General features: G+C 42.1%; 1 protein-coding gene across 9 annotated transcripts; it reads right to left on the reverse strand.

Annotated features, from left to right (window-relative positions):
- Positions 1–409: 409 nt before the first annotated feature.
- LOC309535173 (protein SPO16 homolog) lies at positions 410–14,297 on the reverse strand. 9 transcript variants are annotated; one of them, XM_082228024.1, is made up of 6 exons: positions 14,120–14,297; positions 8,772–8,895; positions 5,554–5,647; positions 4,349–4,517; positions 2,461–2,539; positions 410–845 (listed from the first exon to the last, which is right to left on the reverse strand). In XM_082228024.1, the coding sequence occupies exons 2-6, from the start codon at positions 8,838–8,840 to the stop codon at positions 711–713; spliced, it is 546 nt and encodes a 181-aa protein (XP_082084150.1). In that variant the 5' UTR covers positions 8,841–8,895; positions 14,120–14,297; the 3' UTR covers positions 410–710. The 9 variants fall into 9 exon arrangements, with proteins under 9 accessions (XP_082084150.1, XP_082084146.1, XP_082084144.1 ...); XM_082228020.1 differs by lacking the exon at positions 14,120–14,297 and adding an exon at positions 11,696–12,565; XM_082228018.1 differs by lacking the exon at positions 14,120–14,297 and adding an exon at positions 11,732–12,563.
- Between the last annotated feature and the right edge of the window lie 4,728 nt (positions 14,298–19,025).

The raw sequence follows: 19,025 nt of genomic DNA on the forward strand, positions 1-19,025 counted from the left end.
TGTAGATACTAAGAACCCATTTCAGTTATCATAGAACTGATTCGGAGATATATAGCAGCATGTTGCAGCACTGTTAGATGTAGGCAGATTAAGCACTTACTTGGAGAAAATTGAATCACCTCATAGCTGCAAGGCCCACCAGCGTATCATTATGATGTTATATTAAGATGACATAAAGGTGAGTTATCCTATCTACCATTTCAGCTATGAGTAAATTCCTCACTGCAAATTTCCTTGGTCATTTCTGGAAATATATCTGAGCAAGTACAAGCGGATCAGAATGAAAAGTCTGGGAGATGGGAGTTCATTGACTTAAATATACAAATTGTTTAGTAAGAGATTTTCCTTTATGGAAATAAAAGAATAACAAGTTCTAAATAATTCTTAGAAAAGAAAATATTAAATTGGGTAGGCTACAACTATGCCATTTATTTGCAAAGTTATGTACATTTTTTAAAGGTGTTACTCTTGAATAATAACCATTCTTCCTCAGTATTTTACATCTGGCTAGCCTTTTCAAGTGAACAGTAATATGTGTTGGATGGTTATATAGGAAATTAAACTAAGAAATCACACACTGATTTTAATTCTGAATGTAACATCCAGAAATACGCTTTCAAAAGCTTATTGCTTTGTGGATACATTTTTTAAAAGCACAAAATTGAGACTATTTTGCAAATAAACATGGCCAAACATTTTTGAATAAAATATTAAGTGGTGTTTACTAAACTACAAGCCAGTTGACTTTGATGAAGCATTTTCCAAACACAGCTTTGTTCTACAATCTGTGTCTTTGCCATTAGCATTCTGTAGCGAATGTTGTCCAGATGCGGTTTTGAAGTAGTCTTTACAAGGAGAGAAATAAAGCAGGTTATAGTAATGGTTTGTGCAATTAATACACCATAAGAGTTGAAAATAACTTTGGGTTCTTTCTGCAAGAAAGAAAGATCCTGAGGGAAAGTACTAAAGAGGGTTTGTAAAATAACAGATTTTACTTGCAGGGCCCTGTTTCAGAGAATTTTGGCTTCTATTTTGAAATGAGAGTCTACAAATGACTCGTCTTCAAGTGACTAGATTTTAAAAGGCTTACAAATTTAATACTTCAATTCTGATTTTATATTGGTGTGATTGAAAGAAAAACCTTAGGTTAAACTGAAGTAACTTTAAAGGAACAAGTAGTTATTTTGAAGAGCATAGCTTAAAATAGTCTTAGTCTTTAATTCTATTTCTGGTTTTGCTGCAAAGTAAACTACAGGGAACACTTTTTAAAAATTAGGTACGGTATGTATGCAATAATAATTGCCAGAAGTATTTATGTAAAAGTACTGTATCTTATTCATATATCACATTAAGCATTAGGTCCTATATGTATCTGCCAGTCAAGTATCTATAATTCGTATTACAAGCACCAAATAGCAAATAACTATTTTATTCACTTACATGTCACTTTTCCTCCAAGGATATCCTTGGTTATTCTTCCCACCCTCCTTTAAAAATAAATACCGTATTTTTCGTCCCATAGGACGCTCCGTCCCATAGGACGCACCTAGTTTTTTGGGGGGGAAATAAAGGGGGGGAAATTCCCTTTATTTCCCCCCCAAAAGCAGGTCGGGGAAACAGAACCAGGTCGAGGAACAGCGGGATGGCGGCACTGCGCCTCCCTGCTGTCCCCCGAGCTTGTGGGGCTGGCTGATGTCTGCCCCGCGCGAGGGGTGCTCTGCATCAGGGCGCCCCCCCTGCGGGGCGGTAGGCTGCTATCCGCAGCGTGGGGAGCCCTGCCGGGAACTCCTGCAAGGCTCCCCACGCTGCGGATGTCTGCCTGGCACGGGGGTGCTCTGTTTCAGGGCGCCCCTCGCGCCGGGCAGCAGGCTGCTATCTGCAGCGTGGGGAGCCTTGCCGGGAACTCCTGCAAGGCTCCCCACGCTGCGGATGTCTGCCTGGCGCAGGGGGTGCTCTGCTTCAAGGCGCCCCGCCCACCGGGCGGCAGGCTGCTATCCGCAGCCTAGACATCCCTGCCGGACCTCCCGTAGGGCTGCCTAGGCTGCGGATGTGTTCCTGAAGCCTGGAGAGCGAGAGGGGTTGGTGCGCACTGACCCCTCTCGCTCTCCAGGCTTCAGCGAAAGCCTGCATTCGCCCCATAGGACGCACCCAGATTTCCCCTTCATTTTTGGAGGGGAAAAAGGGCGTCCTATAGGGCGAAAAATACGGTAAATCACAATAGCCCTGTACGGGTTAGCCAATGAGTTTCATGACTGAATAGGAATTTATATCAGAACCTTCCCTGTTCTTGTTTGGCACTGAAAACACTAAACCACATTGGCTCATTTTAGATGCAGTTACATGCTTAGCATGTATGAGAGACTTTTCAAAAAAGTATGTGGAAATCCTATTGATGTATTCTATATTGTCATAGCTGTTATGCTGTACGGTATTATTTCACAATAAAATTCTGCTACTTACTTTTGCTATAGTTAGCATGAGTTTAATAGCTTCAGCGGTATTGTGGACTGGGATTATTCGTAAATTGCTGCCTAGGAACCTGAAACAACCCTCAAAATGTCAATCAAGCTAAGTACAGTATTCATATTTTTTACAGCATGGACAAGAATTGGAGCATGCTGTTACATAAGGGTATGTTAATATGATTGCAGCAAATTGGGATTTTGCAAAAGCTGGTACTTATTTTCACTAGGATTGGGATAGCAGAAGGTAGTTGAAGTCCTTCCCTACCACTGCTCCCAGGCTTAGAGCCTGACATCCAGGAATTCTCCTTTCTCTATATTTTCTTTGCACCAAGAATTCAGGTGATGGAAAAGACGCCGTCCTTAAACCCCAGGCCAGGGGTCTGCAACCTGCGGCTCCGGAGCCGCATGTGGCTCTTTTACACCTTTGCCGCGGCTCCGGGGCGGATACTAGCGAGGGGGGGAGGCACATTGTGCGCCCCGACACTCCCCACTGTGGCGGGCACTGTACTGGCTGTGACGTCGCATAGGGGCGGTGCGTGCGTTAGTCCCGACGTCACCTTCCTGCCCGCTGTCAGATCGCGGCTCTGGAGATATATTTGTTTTAAATGTCGCAATGGTTTTGCGGCTCCCAGGTTTTTTTTTCCTTCGGAAACGGGTCCAAGTGGCTCTTTTTGTCTTAAAGGTTGCAGACCCCTGCCCCAGGCGGTCACTACAATCAGGAGTACATAGTACTGAGCTACATGGAAAACAAGAGGGCTACACCCAAGATGAAATAAAAAGGAAAAGGCGAAGCTAAAGGGTCACAAAAAAACATTTCCAATTTTGTTTATTTCCCAAAGTGTTTCAGCATTGTCTTCAGCAAGATGTTATTTGCGGACCGTAAGGTTTGCATGAAGTGTTTGCCCAAGTTGCAGGCAAACGGAGAGAGGGCAGGGGAGGAAGAATTTAAACAATGAGGCCAGAGGGAAATTAAACGCAGGGGAGAACACACAGAGATAATTATGTTACTAATAGTGGCCATTACGATCAGATGGGACAATTTCCTAGCTCACTTTTAAGACTTTGAACGTAAACTTAATATTGAACCATCCACTTAATATTGAAGCATCCTGTTACTCCAGGATATGCTCTGTTCTTGCAGTACTACAGTGGTACCTCTGGTTACATACTTTATTCGTTCTGGAGGTCCATTCTTAACCTGAAACTGTTCTTAACCTGAAGCACCACTTTAGCTAATGGGGCCTCCCATTGCTGCTGCTGCACGATTTCTGTTCTCATCCTGAAGCAAAGTTCTTAACCCGAGGTACTATTTCTGGGTTAGCGGAGTCTGTAACCTGAAGTGTATGTAACCTGAAGCATATGTAACCCAAGGTACCGCTGTACTGCCATGCCCTCAGGTTGTACTACCCCTGCCAATTTCTTCTTTGTTGGCATAATGATCTGTATTGCTAGACTTTCAAAAGCGTAATTCTCATTTTTAGACTATTAGAACTCTTGTTGCAGTCTTAACACATACTTGATTGGAAGTAAGTCTCACTGAAATCAACAGGATTTACTTCCAAATTGCCTTCCAAGGATAGGACCCTCAGTCTCTGAAAAGGTAACACAAAATGGTGGTATCTTGTACTTAGGGAATGATGACTTGTTAAATTTCCAAAATTGCCTCATCTTATCAAACTTGAGTATGCCAAGTCATACTGACTGAGATGCATCATTTTCTTATAAACTGCAATATGACAACGGGGTTTTTATTCTTTGGGTAAATTCTTTGAGCAAAATCATATTCACCTACATCTTTGATAATTAAGCAAACATTTCATATTATTATACCTAGTTTCCTTTACTAATAAAACAAACTATTGACGATTTTTAAAATTTCATACCTCTGCTGAACTCTGAACATCCCATCCCATTCTTTTGGTCCATGACGAGCAGCTGACAAAAGCAAAAATCCATTCCTGTGAATGGTCATGAACTTCTTTATTCTTTCAAATAAAACCTCTCTCTCTGTGAAAAATAAGCCTTGAGCATCGACCAGCAAAAATGCAATTCCTGGGCAGGAAGAAATATGATGATCAAGTCAGACTTAACTGCATATAAAAAATAGTCAAATACATATATAGTTGGTATATTTACTATTGAAATAGTGTTTTGTTCGTATAAAGCTGTAGTCCTAGGCATATGTATGTGGAAGATAGACTCATTGCTACTCTTTCATTCATTTCCCAGCCTGTTTATTTGGAAGCCCCATACAAACAGATGAAAGGGGGCTAATTGTTTCTACAGTGTCCTGATGCTATCTGCTTAGTTTATTACAGTGATTCTCAAATTAGGATAGGAAGATGAGGAACATATTAAAAAATTATACATGAATTTGCTTGTCTTCCTCTTTCCTCCTCATCCTTTTTCCTTTTGTGTGATGTCTATTTACATTTTAAACCCATGGGTAGGGACTGTCTCTTTTAAACAGAATTTAGTAAATTGTTGGTGATTTATTTAAGTGGACAAAATAATAACAAACAAGTGTTTTTTGTTGAACTGGGCTATGAAACCCAACATTCATAGCTTGAAATGGTTTAAAATTATTCTGCCTTATAAGTCTACAGGATCATTTTCTGCTATTCATATCTGGCTACAAGCATTCTAAAATTTCCTTCAGATGTGATTATGTCCAGTTTGAGAGAAGCATAACAGTCATTACAAATTTCTTGGCTTTGGGGGATTTCTAAAGGGTCAGTTATGGAGACTGAGATTATGCCCTCCATAAAATTCACTGGGTGTAAAGCATATTGATACTCTGACCCAAATTATGTTGTAGGGATGCTGCAAGACCACCATGTGTACAACTTATCACTCTTAATTTCCATATTGAATTCTGCAGTTTAAGTAGCCCTGTAAACCGCTTTGAGATTATAAACACACACACAATCAAGTAGCATATATATTTAATGAAATAAATATAAATAATAAATAAATACATTAAATGAAATATAAATAAATTCATGTGTGTGTGTGTGTGTGTGTGTGTGTGTGTGTGTGTGTGTGTATGTATTAATGGTCACATTTCCCATAATTTAAGATACTCTACCAGAAAGAGAGAAAATTATTGATCCATTTTCCACTGTATCTGAATATCGAACCCGGTGTTGCTGATTTTGTAGGGACATTGAAATTTCATGACCCTAAATAAGTTATAAAATACAGGATTAAAACATGCTCACCAGTTCTAAATAAAGTTAATTGGGTCACTTCAAGCTCGTATTATAATGACAAAAAAGAGAGCAGAAATATCTACAGCGTTGATCATTTTTTAACCTTTAATCCTCTTCCCACTAAGCTAACATACAGTGGTACCTTGGGTTAAGAACTTAATTCGTTCCCGAGGTCCGTTCTTAACCTGAAGCACCACTTTAGCTAATGGGGCCTCCCGCTGCCACACGATTTCTGTTCTCATCCTGAAGCAAAGTTCTTAACCTGAGGTACTATTTCTGGGTTTGCGGAGTCTGTAACCTGAAGCGTATGTAACCCGAGGTACCACTGTATATTATAAAACATGCATCCTTTTCATTAAAATATTGCTCATTATAACCAAGGTGCTTTATGTTTAGCTTGCCATACAACAGAACTTAACAGTTGTCCCAGTTGCAGCCTGGAGAGCCATCCATTAAACTCCCCAATCCAATGAGAAAATGAGTCTTCTCCTGTCGGTTCCTCCTGCCTCTGTCATCCCATTCCCCTTCTGTTCATTAAAACAGTCAGGAAAGTAAGGTGGACCCAGAAAAAGGATAGGAATGGACAGAAGACGTATTCCAAATGCAGCAGGAGCTTTTAAAGAGGGCCTGTTTTCCATCAGCCCCAGCCAGAGATGTTGCAAGCTGTAGACCAGCTGCATCCGGAGGGTCACAGATTACCCAGGTATCCTATCAATCAAGTTTTCATCTTAAGATAAGCTAGCCAAGTTTCTTTCTATTCTATCAATCAAGAACAATGTCAGCTTGTGCAATGACAGTGTACTGCCTCCAAGAACTGTTCCTGTCAACAAGAAAAGGGAAACTAATAAAAAAAACTGCATTAAAAGAGTAACAAAGATCAACATTATAGATTAATCAATCAAAATGCTTCCTGAAAGCAAGGAGAACCCAGATAAAAACATCTATAGCACTTTCTGCATCGCCTGTTTGTCATTATGACTGTTCATTGCATCCTGTAATTGCTATTAACAAACTAAAGGAAGGCTCCAGAGGGGAAAAGGAGGGAAGGGGAACACATTGGCGAGCACTGGCTGTACTAACAAAAAGTCAATGCAAAAGCCACTTTGTTTGTTGGGAAGCAGGGATGGCCTCAGGTGGGCAACAATTCTAAATGTCACGGAGGTGCTGCTGCTGATGCTGCAAGTGTTGGAGGAAGAAAGGGTTTCTTACAACCTGATAGGAAGTGGCACTTAACAGCCATAACAGAGTGCATCCCCCACATCCTCCCTGATGTAAAAGTCTTCCAAGTGCAAAACACAACTCTTATAGACTCCAGCTCACTCACCCTATTTTCTTTCAGTCACTTTTACAAATTGGGAACATCCCAAGAAGGGTGGAAGTTAACCCCCAACTATTTATTTATTTACATTTGCTTTTATACTCCCAGGAGCTCAAGGTAACATACACGGCTCTCCTCCTCTCCATGTTATCCTCAAAACCACCCTGCAAGGGAGGTTCTGATGACAGGTAGCGACTGACCCACGGTCACCCAGTGGGCTTGATGACTGAGTGAGGATTTGAACCCCAGTCTCCTGGGTCCTAGTTCAACACTATTCGTCAGAACGGGTCTTTAAAGGAAAATTAGAGAAGTTCAAGGAGGGTAAAGTTTATCAGTGGCTACTAGAGTCAGAATGGTTGTGTGCTACTGGGCATGCCTCTGAATACCAAGTTGCTGGGAAATAAAAGTGGAGAGTGTGTTATTGCACTCATGTCCTCTGTTGGGCATCCAATAGGCATCTGATTGGCCACTGAGAGAAGAGAATGCTGGATTAGATGGGCCTTTGATCTGTGGTGTAGTGGTTAAGAGCGGTAGTCACGTAATCTGGGGAACCGGGTTCGCGTCTCCGCTCCTCCACATGCAGCTGCTGGGTGACCTTGGGCCAGTCACACTTCTCTGAAGTCTCTCAGCCCCACTCACCTTACAGAGTGTTTGTTGTGGGGGAGGAAGGGAAAGGAGATTGTTAGCCGCTTTGAGACTCCTGAAGGGGAGTGAAAGGTGGGATATCAAATCCAAACTCTTCTTCTTCTTCTTCTTCTGTTTTGTGCTTTTGTTCTAGCCAGGCCATTAGTGTTTTAGATTTCATTGAAATGGGCATATTAATATGGTTGATGCTCTTTGATCATGACATTTAACCCCTCTGGAGTGTTTGGGGTGAGGGGAAAGCACAGGAATATAAGAAGTCGACTGCTGTAAGCATGCTTTATCAGAAAATCTCACTTCTGAACAGCCACTACACTGATTTAATGGAATTAAAATATTGTTATGCGTTTTGGGGGATTAAACTAAAACACCTCATGGGGCCTCTTCCAACTCAGTACTGTAATTCTGCGGCTATGAGACAGGTCTGGAGAAGAAGAGGAGTGGTAAAATCGTCAAACCAGTTTCTTTCGTTAAGTAAATAGCCCTAGCCAGATCTGTTTAGTATCCCCTTGGTAATGAACGCTAGGGTCAATATGATGCCACAGTGACTAAATAACTGGAGATACTTGTGGAAGGGGAGTGCTAGAGCAAAAAAAGCCAGTGTATTTCTGTGCCTTCCCCTGGCCACTTGGGTTTATTTGACGATAAGAAAGAGCACAATTGATTGGCAATTTTGGACTCAAACTGAGGTCAGAACTGTGGGATTTCTTGGGAGCTCTGAAGGAGCTGGGTGCCCCCCTGAAACCTAATGGGATAGCAGTGTCAGCTGGACTGGTTTAACCTGAGTACCCTCTGCACTTTGGGAGTCTTCACTGCTTACAGAATTGTGCTTCCCATTACGCTATGCTTCAATGCCAGTCAATTCCTTAATGCAACACAGTGGTTAGTTTTAATTTAAAAGGTGGTGGGTTTTAAATCTGTTTGCAGACTACCCTCTCTAATCTGGAGGCCTTAATCCCAGTCATATGAGGACATGGTAGAGCTGTGTTCTGACACTGTTGTTAAGGTTTGATGCCATGGCTCTCTCTTCTATATTAGGTGTTCCTAGAAAGGGTGGAATACACAGCCCCATTTATTTTGTGACTCTTTGCGAGGCTAGAGCAACTTGTACGAAAAAATGACAGGATACAGTACCTGAAGAGATGAACTCACAATTACGGTTGCAGTCCACCGTGTCTTTTCTTGCCCACTGCCTTCCGCCATGTTGACACAGTCACCAAAGTTTCTGCAGTACCAGACACTTACGGAACACTACAAACTGAGAAGTGAAAGTAGTGGGACCTTTGTTTGCACCTTATAAATAGCATTAATATAACAGGTCAAGTTATACTGAGTTTTGATAATGCTAGAGGACAAGTAAAGTGCAAAGAGAAGGTGTCATTTACAAAATATAAGAGATGAACGCCACTTTAGGCTGGAATTCTAAGCACACTTAGTTAAGAGTAAGTCCCATTGATCTCAATGAAGCTTCAGAATAGACATGTATAGCTCTTGACTATTTTTAGCCCTGGGAAACGGTGCACTCACTCTCTTTCAACTGTGCAAAACATTTGTACATGCACCAGAAACAAGCTTCCATTGAATCAAAAAAGGCCTTGAAGAGAAAAAGGCACTTTCCCCAAGTGCAGTCCTTGTTCTGGTTATTACTATGAGTCAATCAAGCACTGTTAGTGATACTCTGAGGCGCACTATAACTTCAAGGTGGCTCAGCAATACAGATCCCAACCATATGAATGCAGAGTTTGCAAACCATCTATGAGCGAGACTGTCATAAACATTTAGGAGACACACAGGCCTAACACATACCCTCCAACATTTCTCCAATGAAAATAGGGACGTCCCATTCCAGAATGATAATTTTACTATTTATACTGCCCACATCTTATTGGGTTGCCCCTAGCCACCCTGGGCGGCTTCCAACATATATAATAAAAACATTAAACATTAAAAAAACCCTTCCCTATACAGGATTGCCTTTAGACAGATTGGAGGTCGGATGCCATACCCTCCAACATTTCTCCAATGAAAATAGGAACATCCTAAGGAAAAGGGGGGGGGTTATTCTGGGTTCAAATCAGAAACCAGGATGGCTTCTCTAAATCAGGGACGTCCCTGGAAAATAGGGACACTTGGAGGATCTGCTAACAGAGCTAATAATTCTGTGGTCATTCAAGTTTTTTCACCTTTTCCCATACAGTAAGCACCTTTTCTGTTACAACATTAGGAAAAGGTTAGGGTACTAAGTGAGACACGCTCCACAGAGAGCATATCATTATAATTTGTTGCAAATTAACTCATAAAGTCCCCATTTACCACTCTGTGGTAAGGGTACTTTAATACTAGGTTTGCCCCTTTTCAGAGGCACTGTGTGTTTCAAAGTGTGGCAAAGTGGATATTTTGAATATACTGTGCATACACCAAAGAGACCCTAGCTTCAAGTTCTGATTTGGGGCAAGGAGTGCCAGCAACCCTGGGTGCCCTTGAGGTTTTTGGGGGAACAACCCAAATTGTCAACTTTTTCTGTGGAAACCTCCCCACACCAAATAGTGTTTTAAAGCTTTTGGAACTGTTTCCACTACTTTTTCCACTGCACTTTTACCATACATCCATGTTTTCACTGACATTTTGCCAATTCGGCAAAATCCCCACCACCACGCCATTTTTACACCTGGAAACATGTCAGGAAAATTCCTGGCGCAGGACAAGCCTATGATTCCTATTATGAAAACAAAGACAAAAAACATTCTGTTGTTGCGCCTGCAACCTCGGTTTAAGGTGCCGTTTAGCTTTCATATTTCCATTTCTTAACACTGCTTGTGAAGTTAGACTTCTAGCCAGCATTATGGCATTGTGAGTCATGCCAGTCAAGAATGGCTTAGTAATTCCTCTCACGTACAAGAGAGAGCTTGGATGTGGCAGTTTTGTCACTAAGGCTTGCTAAGGACAGTGTGGGAAGCGAAGGTTTCTCTAGCTTCCTAATCTATTGACTCTCATTCCTACTTAGCCCAGGCCCTGCGAAAGCTGAGCTCTGGCCCCTCAGTCAAGGTCCCCCTCACAACTTTTCTAAGAGACACCATTATAGAACGCCAGTAATGGAGGCTGGCTTTGAGGCCTAGCTCTGATGGCTCCCTCTTCTGGTATCACAGCCAAGGGTGCATGGTTAACTTGCCAGTGGCACTTGCAGAATATAACCCTACACAACTTTTCTTTCCCTCACCCTGTTTATTTGTTTTTAAAACTGGCAACTTTCAATTTACAGACAAATTCAAAAAAGGACGCCACTGAGGAAACAGTGTTCTCCTTTTGTCTGGGCGCAATGAAATGATGTTTCTGTTTTTAACTCACTCTCAAATTCTGGATTGGGGGGGGCAAGGTATTGGGATAAACAAGGGATCTCTTTCTCCACTCTTCCCCTGTGATATATGGATGAAGGGTGGTATACAAATTTAATAAAAATGAAAAAATAAAAATGAATAGAAACTCAATTGTTCAACTCCACTCCCGCATTCCATTCCTTCTCCTCCTTACTTTACTCGCACAAGATTCCCCAGTACTGGTCCTTAAAAAAAAATTTTTTTAACCCCACTCTACACTTTCAGCTGAAGAATTTGATAAATTATGTATATGTATCCCCCATAACTGACTAAATTAACTTAAGGCAAAAGCAGAATTACTAATAAAATCAAATGCTTAGTTAAAGAATGCTGGGTTTTTGGTTTTTTTAAAAAAAAGCAGGACAGGGTTAAGGGTTAATGTTACAGAGGATTGTTTTAATAAAACTTTGCGTTACTGCTTGTGATCATGTTCGTGTGGAAGTCTATTCTATCTAAAGCATAAAAAAAATTCAACAAAGACATTAATAAATTACACAGCATCAGGTTTCCCCATTCAGAACGGAAAGGCAAACTATCCAGGGAAAAGACTGAAGGCGCTACGACAAAAGGGTCAAAGCTTTTCTCGATATAGGAATTGTAATTTTAGTTCGCTGATCCGAAAGCCTGCTATTTCAAACATTTTCCTGCAAGGGGTATATTTGGAAAGAAGCCTAGAAATCTTATAGGAAGGTAGTCGTGCTTAATAATACTGGAGCATACTAGCTTGCATAGTATTCATCTACGTTCGGTGTCTCCTCAGTCCTTGTGCCTTCGCAAGAAAAATGGCGAGGCAAACTCCCTTCTTCACTCAGTAACGGGGTCAGCCCAAACATTCAACGGAGTGAGGCAACCCCTGAGGGAGCAGATGCTGGGGGGCAACCGTAGCAGCCCCTCCGCTGTTCCACCTTAACCCAACAAAGATTGCCCCATTGCTGAGGGACCTAAATGAGTAGACAGCCTTCTTTCCCCACTCCTTAAACTAGCCAACTTCCCTCAAGTGTGGTGGAAGAGAGTGTCCTTTTATGTGGAGATACCAGAGACTGCCCTAAGTACGGTCTTGCTTAAGGGTGTTGTGGCGGGGTGAGAAACTGCTAGAAAGAAACCGCTAGATGATGGAGGAAGAAGAAGTGAAAGAAATGATGAATAAACGGTCTCAGCATCTTGGACATACTATCTATCTAGAGCAATGGGAGAAACTCTGGCGAGAGGATATACCATTTGCTGCCTCATATACAATTAAAGAAAATTTTGTAAAGATGTTCTATAGGTGGTACTTAACGCCAGTTAAGTTGGCAAAGATACACAAATTGAAATCCAACCTCTGTTGGAGATGTGGTGGAGAAATAGGAAGAACAAAACATATGTGGTGGAGGTGTGAGGAAATTAAGAAATTTTGGATAGTAGTACACGAAGAATTAAAGAAGATGTTGAAAATATCAATAACAAAGAAACCAGAGACATATCTCCTTGGATTGATAGATGATGAGATATCACGGGGGGGGGGGGTTGTCTATATGCAAGTACAGCTGCTAGAATAGTGATTGCTGCTTGGTGGAAGTCACAAACTATAACCACAAAGGAGGGTTGGATTTGTAAACTAAATGAATATTTAATTTTGGCAAAATTAACTACTATAATAAGAAATCAGTTGAATCAAAAATTTAAAAAGGAGTGGAAATGTTTTGATGAATATATGACAAAATATTGCTCAAAAAAAGATATGCTAATATGCCTAGATTAAAATGTGAAGTACTGGATGGAAGAAAAATTAGTAAGGAAAGATAATAATAATATATAGATGATTTGAGAAGGTTGTAGAATGCAAAGATTATTGTAAATTGTATAATGTGGAGGAAATTGAGTGGGGGCGGAGGGAAGTGGGGGGAAGGAGAAAAAAATAATATGATGGATTGAGGAAATAGAAATGTAAATGTATGGGGGGATGGGGAGGAAATGATGTTGGCTTTGGTACATCTGTATTGTAAAGTAATGTGAAAACCAATTAAAAAAAAACCTGCTAGAAACTTCGGGTGATTTCTGGGAACGAATGTCTCACCCCATTGAGCTGTGCTCACAGTGTTGCAAGCAGTATGGCAGCCTCTCACACTTTGCTATGAGTTATGCCTCTTCAAGGAAGAGGTAGAAAGCTTATTTTTCAGGATGGGCTTCTAGTACACCAGGCCCCTTTCCATTTTTTAATCTGCTGAAATCATTACCAATGCAATTAACTGAGCACTTTTTCCTATTATTATTATTTTGCCTGTCCTTAGGCACTACGTCATATATCAAGCGGATAACTTATCGTGGTGTCATGAAATATTCACACACCGACGCGCAATTATATCCTTTTAAACTGAAATCGTCCAGGACATAAATCTTTGTTTCTTCCTATGTACAGACTGAAGAGCCAAAAGGCTACAGCTACAGAATATTATGCATAACTGCTTAGAGAGAAACATATAGAGACTACAGCCAATCCTTCCAATTTACGATAACTGCACCTACCATGATTTTGGATTGTTTTACTTGAGAGCAGGGATGGGGACCCTGTGGCCCTCCAGATATTGTTGGACTGTAGCTCCCAGCAGCCATAGCAAACATGACCAATATTTGGCAACATCTAGGAGTCCCAGTAGTGATGTATGAAAGTGAAAGCTGGACCATAAAGAAGGCTGATCGCCAAAGAATTGATGCTTTTGAATTATGGTGCTGGAGGAGACTCTTGAGAGTCCCATGGATTGCAAGAAGATCAAACCTATCCATTCTTAAGGAAAAGCTGAGGCTCCAATACTTTGGCCACCTCATGAGAAGAGAAGACTCCCTGGAAAAGACCCTGATGTTGGGAAAGATGGAGGGCACAAGGAGAAGGGGACGACAGAGGACGAGATGGTTGGACAGTGTTCTCAAAGCTACCAGCATGAGTCTGACCAAACTGCGGGAGGCAGTGGAAAACAGGAGTGAATGGCATGCTGTGGTCCATGGGGTCACGAAGAGTCGGACACGGCTAAACGACTAAACAACAACAACACAGGAGGGCCACAATTCCCCATCTCTGCTTAAGAGGAAGAAGACCTCATGATCAAGACCACACCTATAACAATATTGTACCTGGCCAACTCAGCACATCAAGCATATCTTTAGAGACACAATCTACACAAAGTTTTTATTCTCCAATTGATTGTGTACATGTGTATACGATGCCACTGAGGGGAGGCACGTGAACCAGCTTCTTACATGTAGACACTGTCAATCGCAGCGACTCACCCAGGACTAAAGAGCTGGACCACGCTAAAAGAAGTCCATGCCTCCTGTCGTGTAACTGAATGCAAAGAAGAACAAATGCCACGAGTGAATCAGGCCTCAGTGCTCATGAATTTTTCTCACCTTAGAGAGCATTTCAGAAGTGTCACGTTTTTTAATGACGATCTTAGGTCAAATACAGTGGTGCCCCGCAAGACGAATGCCTCACAAGACAAAAAACTCGCTAGACGAAAGGGTTTTCTGTTTTTGAGCTGCTTCACAAGACGAATTTCCCTATGGGCTTGCTTCGCAAGATGAAACATCTTGCGAGTTTGTTTCCTTTTTCTTAAAGCCGCTAAGCTGTTAATAGCTGCTAAACCGTTAATAGCCGCTAAGGGCCGTGCTTCGCAAGACGAAAAAACCGCAAGACGAAGAGACTCATGGAACGGATTAATTTCGTCTTGCGAGGCACCACTGTACATGCTTAATTGTATCATGCCTTTTCTCCAAAAAGCTCAGCACAAGTTTCTTCAATAACTATAATACCCAGTATTTCTAATGCACTTCAAAGTACTTGATGTGCTTCCCACATTCTCTCATTAATCTCTCTAAAGTGGGCATAATACCTGGAATAAGCTTCATATTTACAGTAGAGAGATAACAGTAATAGTCTTCAACCTTTTCAGAGTCAGGACACAACTAGAACCCAAACATGCACTTGGGAAGCCTAACCTTTCTCAGATATTTGAATGGGAGTAGCGTTGCTCTTGAGACCCAGTAGCTGGTCTTGAACCACCAAGGGCTAAGAGGTGTTGGCTTGCCAGAGACCACCAAGTTCATGGCAGAGAATTTCTGAACTAGTGAATTCTTTGTTTACAGTTCTGTGGGAATATAAGGATCTATCTATTTGGGTTGTTTCTAATCTCCCCAATGTTAAATTCAGTTCTCCACATTTCTGCAATTGCAATTTTTTTAAAAAAATCCTCCTGAAATTTCCCCAACATCCTAGTGTGAATGTCTGATATTTCTGTATGCAATTTTGACATTTTTGGAAACAATGCAATACAGTTTGTATGTTATTTTCACTGCTGTGTTATTTTTTATGCATACTGACCCCCAATGTATGTATTTTTGTAAACAACCTTTGCAAAATTCAGTTAAGTGTTAATTTAAAAGAATGGCTGTGCTTTGATTCTCCTATTGCTTCAGAAAGCGTAGATTTGGTCGATTCACCTTTAAATGCAAACTGAATTGAATTTCTGCCCCATCCCTGCAGCTTGGCCTCTTTGATTGTACTTTAGGGTAGTGATGGCCAAACTTGGCCCTCCAGCTGTTTTGGGACTACAATTCCCATCATCCCTGACCACTGGTCCTGTTAGCTAAGGATGAGGGGAGTTGTAGTCCCAAAACAGATGGAGGGCAAGTTTGGCCATCACTGCTCTAGGGACTAGTAGGGCCGGCTCCAGACATTTTCCAGCCTAAGGCAAAGGATAAGACAAGTCCGCTTACCTTAAACAGGCAGCATTGTGGCCTGGCCATAGGCTTTGTCAGCCTGGGTAGGACTGCAGGCCTGACTACGGATGGACCAGTGGCAGGCAGGTCTAGGTCCAGGGATTCCCCAGGGGGTAGGCCCAACTGGCTAAGTGTCGTTGCTTGGATCCACCCCCTGGGGAATAAATTGAGGCTGGCCCAGCACACCTCCACAGCTTTTCTGTCAGATATCCTACCCTTCCACCCTATGCTCTTCTTTCATGCTAAATGTTGCTATGGACATTGTCCTGATCCCTGGGGCTACCTGGCAGGCAAGTATTTCAAGTTCAACAGTCGGGAAACACGGTCTGGGGTCAATCCATATGTCCAAAGTCCCACCAGAAGCACCATTCCCGTAGTGGACCTGGAGCATCAACATGGACAGCTGAGCAGACACAGCCCCTTAGCTCTGCTGCCCTTTGCTGCTTTGCCTGCTGAGTGCAGCACCTGGGCTTAATGAGGCAGGTGACCCTCACCTGTCCTGAGCCTACTCCAGGTGAGAAATCACTCTCCTCCCAGTGATAGAGAGTACCACCTGGCCAACTAGGGAGCTGGGCTGTCTGCCTCAACCACCTAGAGCAGGCATAGGCAAACTTGGCCCTCCAGATGTTTTGGGACTACAACTGTCATCATCCTTGACCACTGGTCCTGTTAGATAAGGATTGGGAGTTGTAGTCCCAAAACATCTGGAGGGCCGAGTTTGCCTATGCCTGACCTAGATCATATCTCCCACTACTCCCTATGTCTCAGAGCCCACTGTGTTCATGGAGGCAGGGCCCCTTCTGACTCTGGCTCCTTCAGTTCTGGGTCCCCTCACTATCCTGCGTCAACCTGCAAGTACTGGTGTGTCCCCAGCTGGTGTGTCCCAAGCCCGGCTCCACCCCTTGCCTGAATCCTCTTCCTCCTCCCCATCGTCATGCCAGACCAAAGGAACTTTCCCACTTGAAAACCAAATGGCCAGAGCCAATTTGCCATCTCCCTCCTAGCAAAAGAAATTTAAACAACATTGAAAACAGAAGTATTATTAACCCACAATCGGCTTTCCTTACTATTTTTGAGGGTGCCAATAAACAGCTTTTTAAAAGGTTCACTGCCTATTTTCTTGTCACTGCACGATTGGCAATAGCACAAACACAGCAGAAGCTACAAGGATTTACTCTGGAATTTTGGTATAAAAATATATGATGCAAGCAACAGCAGAAAAGGTCACCCATAATATTGTTTCCCATAGAAAACGAAAACCAGAGACATTTGTCACAATATGGTGGTCCTTTATTTTCTACACCAAAGATCACAGACAGGCAGATAATCTTCCTCAAGCTACATCGGACATTTAGACATAGGAATAGACTATTAAAACATGTATGAGACTAAAGTTATTATCAGATATGACTCTCTTTGATGGACGTTTGGAGCACTGAATGTGTGAATGTGACTTTGGAAGCTGATTGAAGATTGTAAAGTCATTTATTGTGAATTCATCACACTCTAGAAAGAGGAGGATGCGGCGGGGGTGTCGTCACAATTTTTACTGGGGAATTTTATGATATTATACTCATTATATTTATCTTTAATAAAATCTTTTTAAAATAAGGGTAAGTGAAATAGAAAGAACTGACACAGCATAAGCTTTATTCTTTTCCTGCCACATGTATTCAACTTTCTTCCCCATTACGTACACCAAATGTTTGCTACAAAATGAATCCCAACGTTTGTCAGAAATAAAAATTTAACTATTGAAGTACACGGGAAGCCGTTATGCATTGCCAATACCTGCACCGGTTTTCACAATGCCATTGAAGTCTTATTGCAAACCGCTAGTACAAAATGGTCACTGGACTACTGAGACTAGCCAAATGGATTACATGTTGCCAGTCTTTGAACAACTGTACTGGGTGTTGGTCTGTTTCAAAGTTCAACTTGCTAGTGCTTACCTTTGAAGCCCTGAATGGCTCTTGGAGCCAAAGATCAGGAGGACCACCTCTGCCCACAGGAACCGCACCTTTGGAATGACCTTTCCACGAAAGCCCATGTTAATCTCTATGCTGCTTTTCTATCTTCGCATTACAGTTTCTACAATTTTTAATTTCTGACACGTGTGTGTGATATTTAGATGTTTTCCTTTAATGTTTTCATGTATTTTCATTGAAAGCTGGGAATTTTTCTTAGTGGAACTGCACTATGCAAGTATCTTAATTACTTTTTAAATTTATTAAGTATAGGCAGTGGGACGCGGGTGGCGCTGTGGGTTAAACCACAGAGCCTAGGACTTGCTGATCAGAAGGTCGGCGGTTCGAGTCCCCGCAACAGGGTGAGCTCCCATTGCTCGGTCCCTGCTCCTGCCAACCTAACAGTTCGAAAGCACGTCAAGTGCAAGTAGATAAATAGGTACCGCTCCGGCTGCTCTGGTTCGCCAGAAGCGGCTTAGTCATGCTGGCTACATGACCCGGAAGTTGTACGCCGGCTCCCTTGGCCAATAAAGCGAGATGAGCGCCGCAACCCCAGAGTTGGCCATGACTGGACCTAATGGTCAGCAGTCCCTTTACCTTTAAGTATAGGCAGAGAAGGAAGAATGAAATCATGAATCCTTCAAAATCTGCATTTCCACATGCGTTACTAAAATAAAATGGGTGGAACTCAACATTGCGCTATGACAAATGCTCCAACTGCACAAGCACTATAGCCTGCCAGATCTCCCCTCTCCTTCCCTCATGTGCTGTACTATGGGTTCTCCATCCCACCAGAGCAAAGGTCAGGAGAGCATGCGGGGCAGGGCAAACAGAAGTCTTTGTGCAGGGCTTCCGCTGACAGGTAAATCTTGCCCAATTACTTCACAGCAAAAAGGTCCATCCATCTTAAGTTTATTGAAGTGAGCATCATAGAACACAAAAATCAGTATCTGAGTGTTCCATCTACATTGGAACTGGGATGGTAAGAACTCCCTATGAAGTGGATTCCAATTTTCTCTTGTCACAGAGTAAATAGGATGCATATTGAAGAGGAAATCAGAAAACCACATATAGATAATATTGTGTTTCACGGTTCCTGCACTATTAGCCAGATCTCTCCCCCCGCCCCCCGAGATAATAAGCTGTAACTGGGAAAAAGGCTCTGGATCAAAAAATATGAATACCAATCCTTTAAAAGTGTCATTTGATAAGGGAAGTGTGCTACCGAATACACTCTAAAGAATCCAAATACATTTGAAATTTCAAATGAGCAGACTACTTCATTATATTTCACT

The sequence above is a fragment of the Podarcis vaucheri genome, assembly GCF_965113315.1.
Source record: "Podarcis vaucheri genome assembly, chromosome: 6".
Classification (NCBI taxonomy): Eukaryota; Metazoa; Chordata; class Lepidosauria; order Squamata; family Lacertidae; genus Podarcis; species Podarcis vaucheri.

Coding starts and splice junctions, on each gene's coding strand:
- LOC309535173 (XM_082228024.1), bottom strand. CDS start 8,840: ATGGCGGAAGGCAGTGGGCAAGAAAAGACACGGTGGACTGCAACCGTA. Junction 2,540..4,348: donor ATGTTCAGAGTTCAGCAGAG/GTATGAAATTTT, acceptor GGGTTGTTTCAG/GTTCCTAGGCAGCAATTTAC. Junction 846..2,460: donor TCATGCTAACTATAGCAAAA/GTAAGTAGCAGA, acceptor CTCCTTGTAAAG/ACTACTTCAAAACCGCATCT.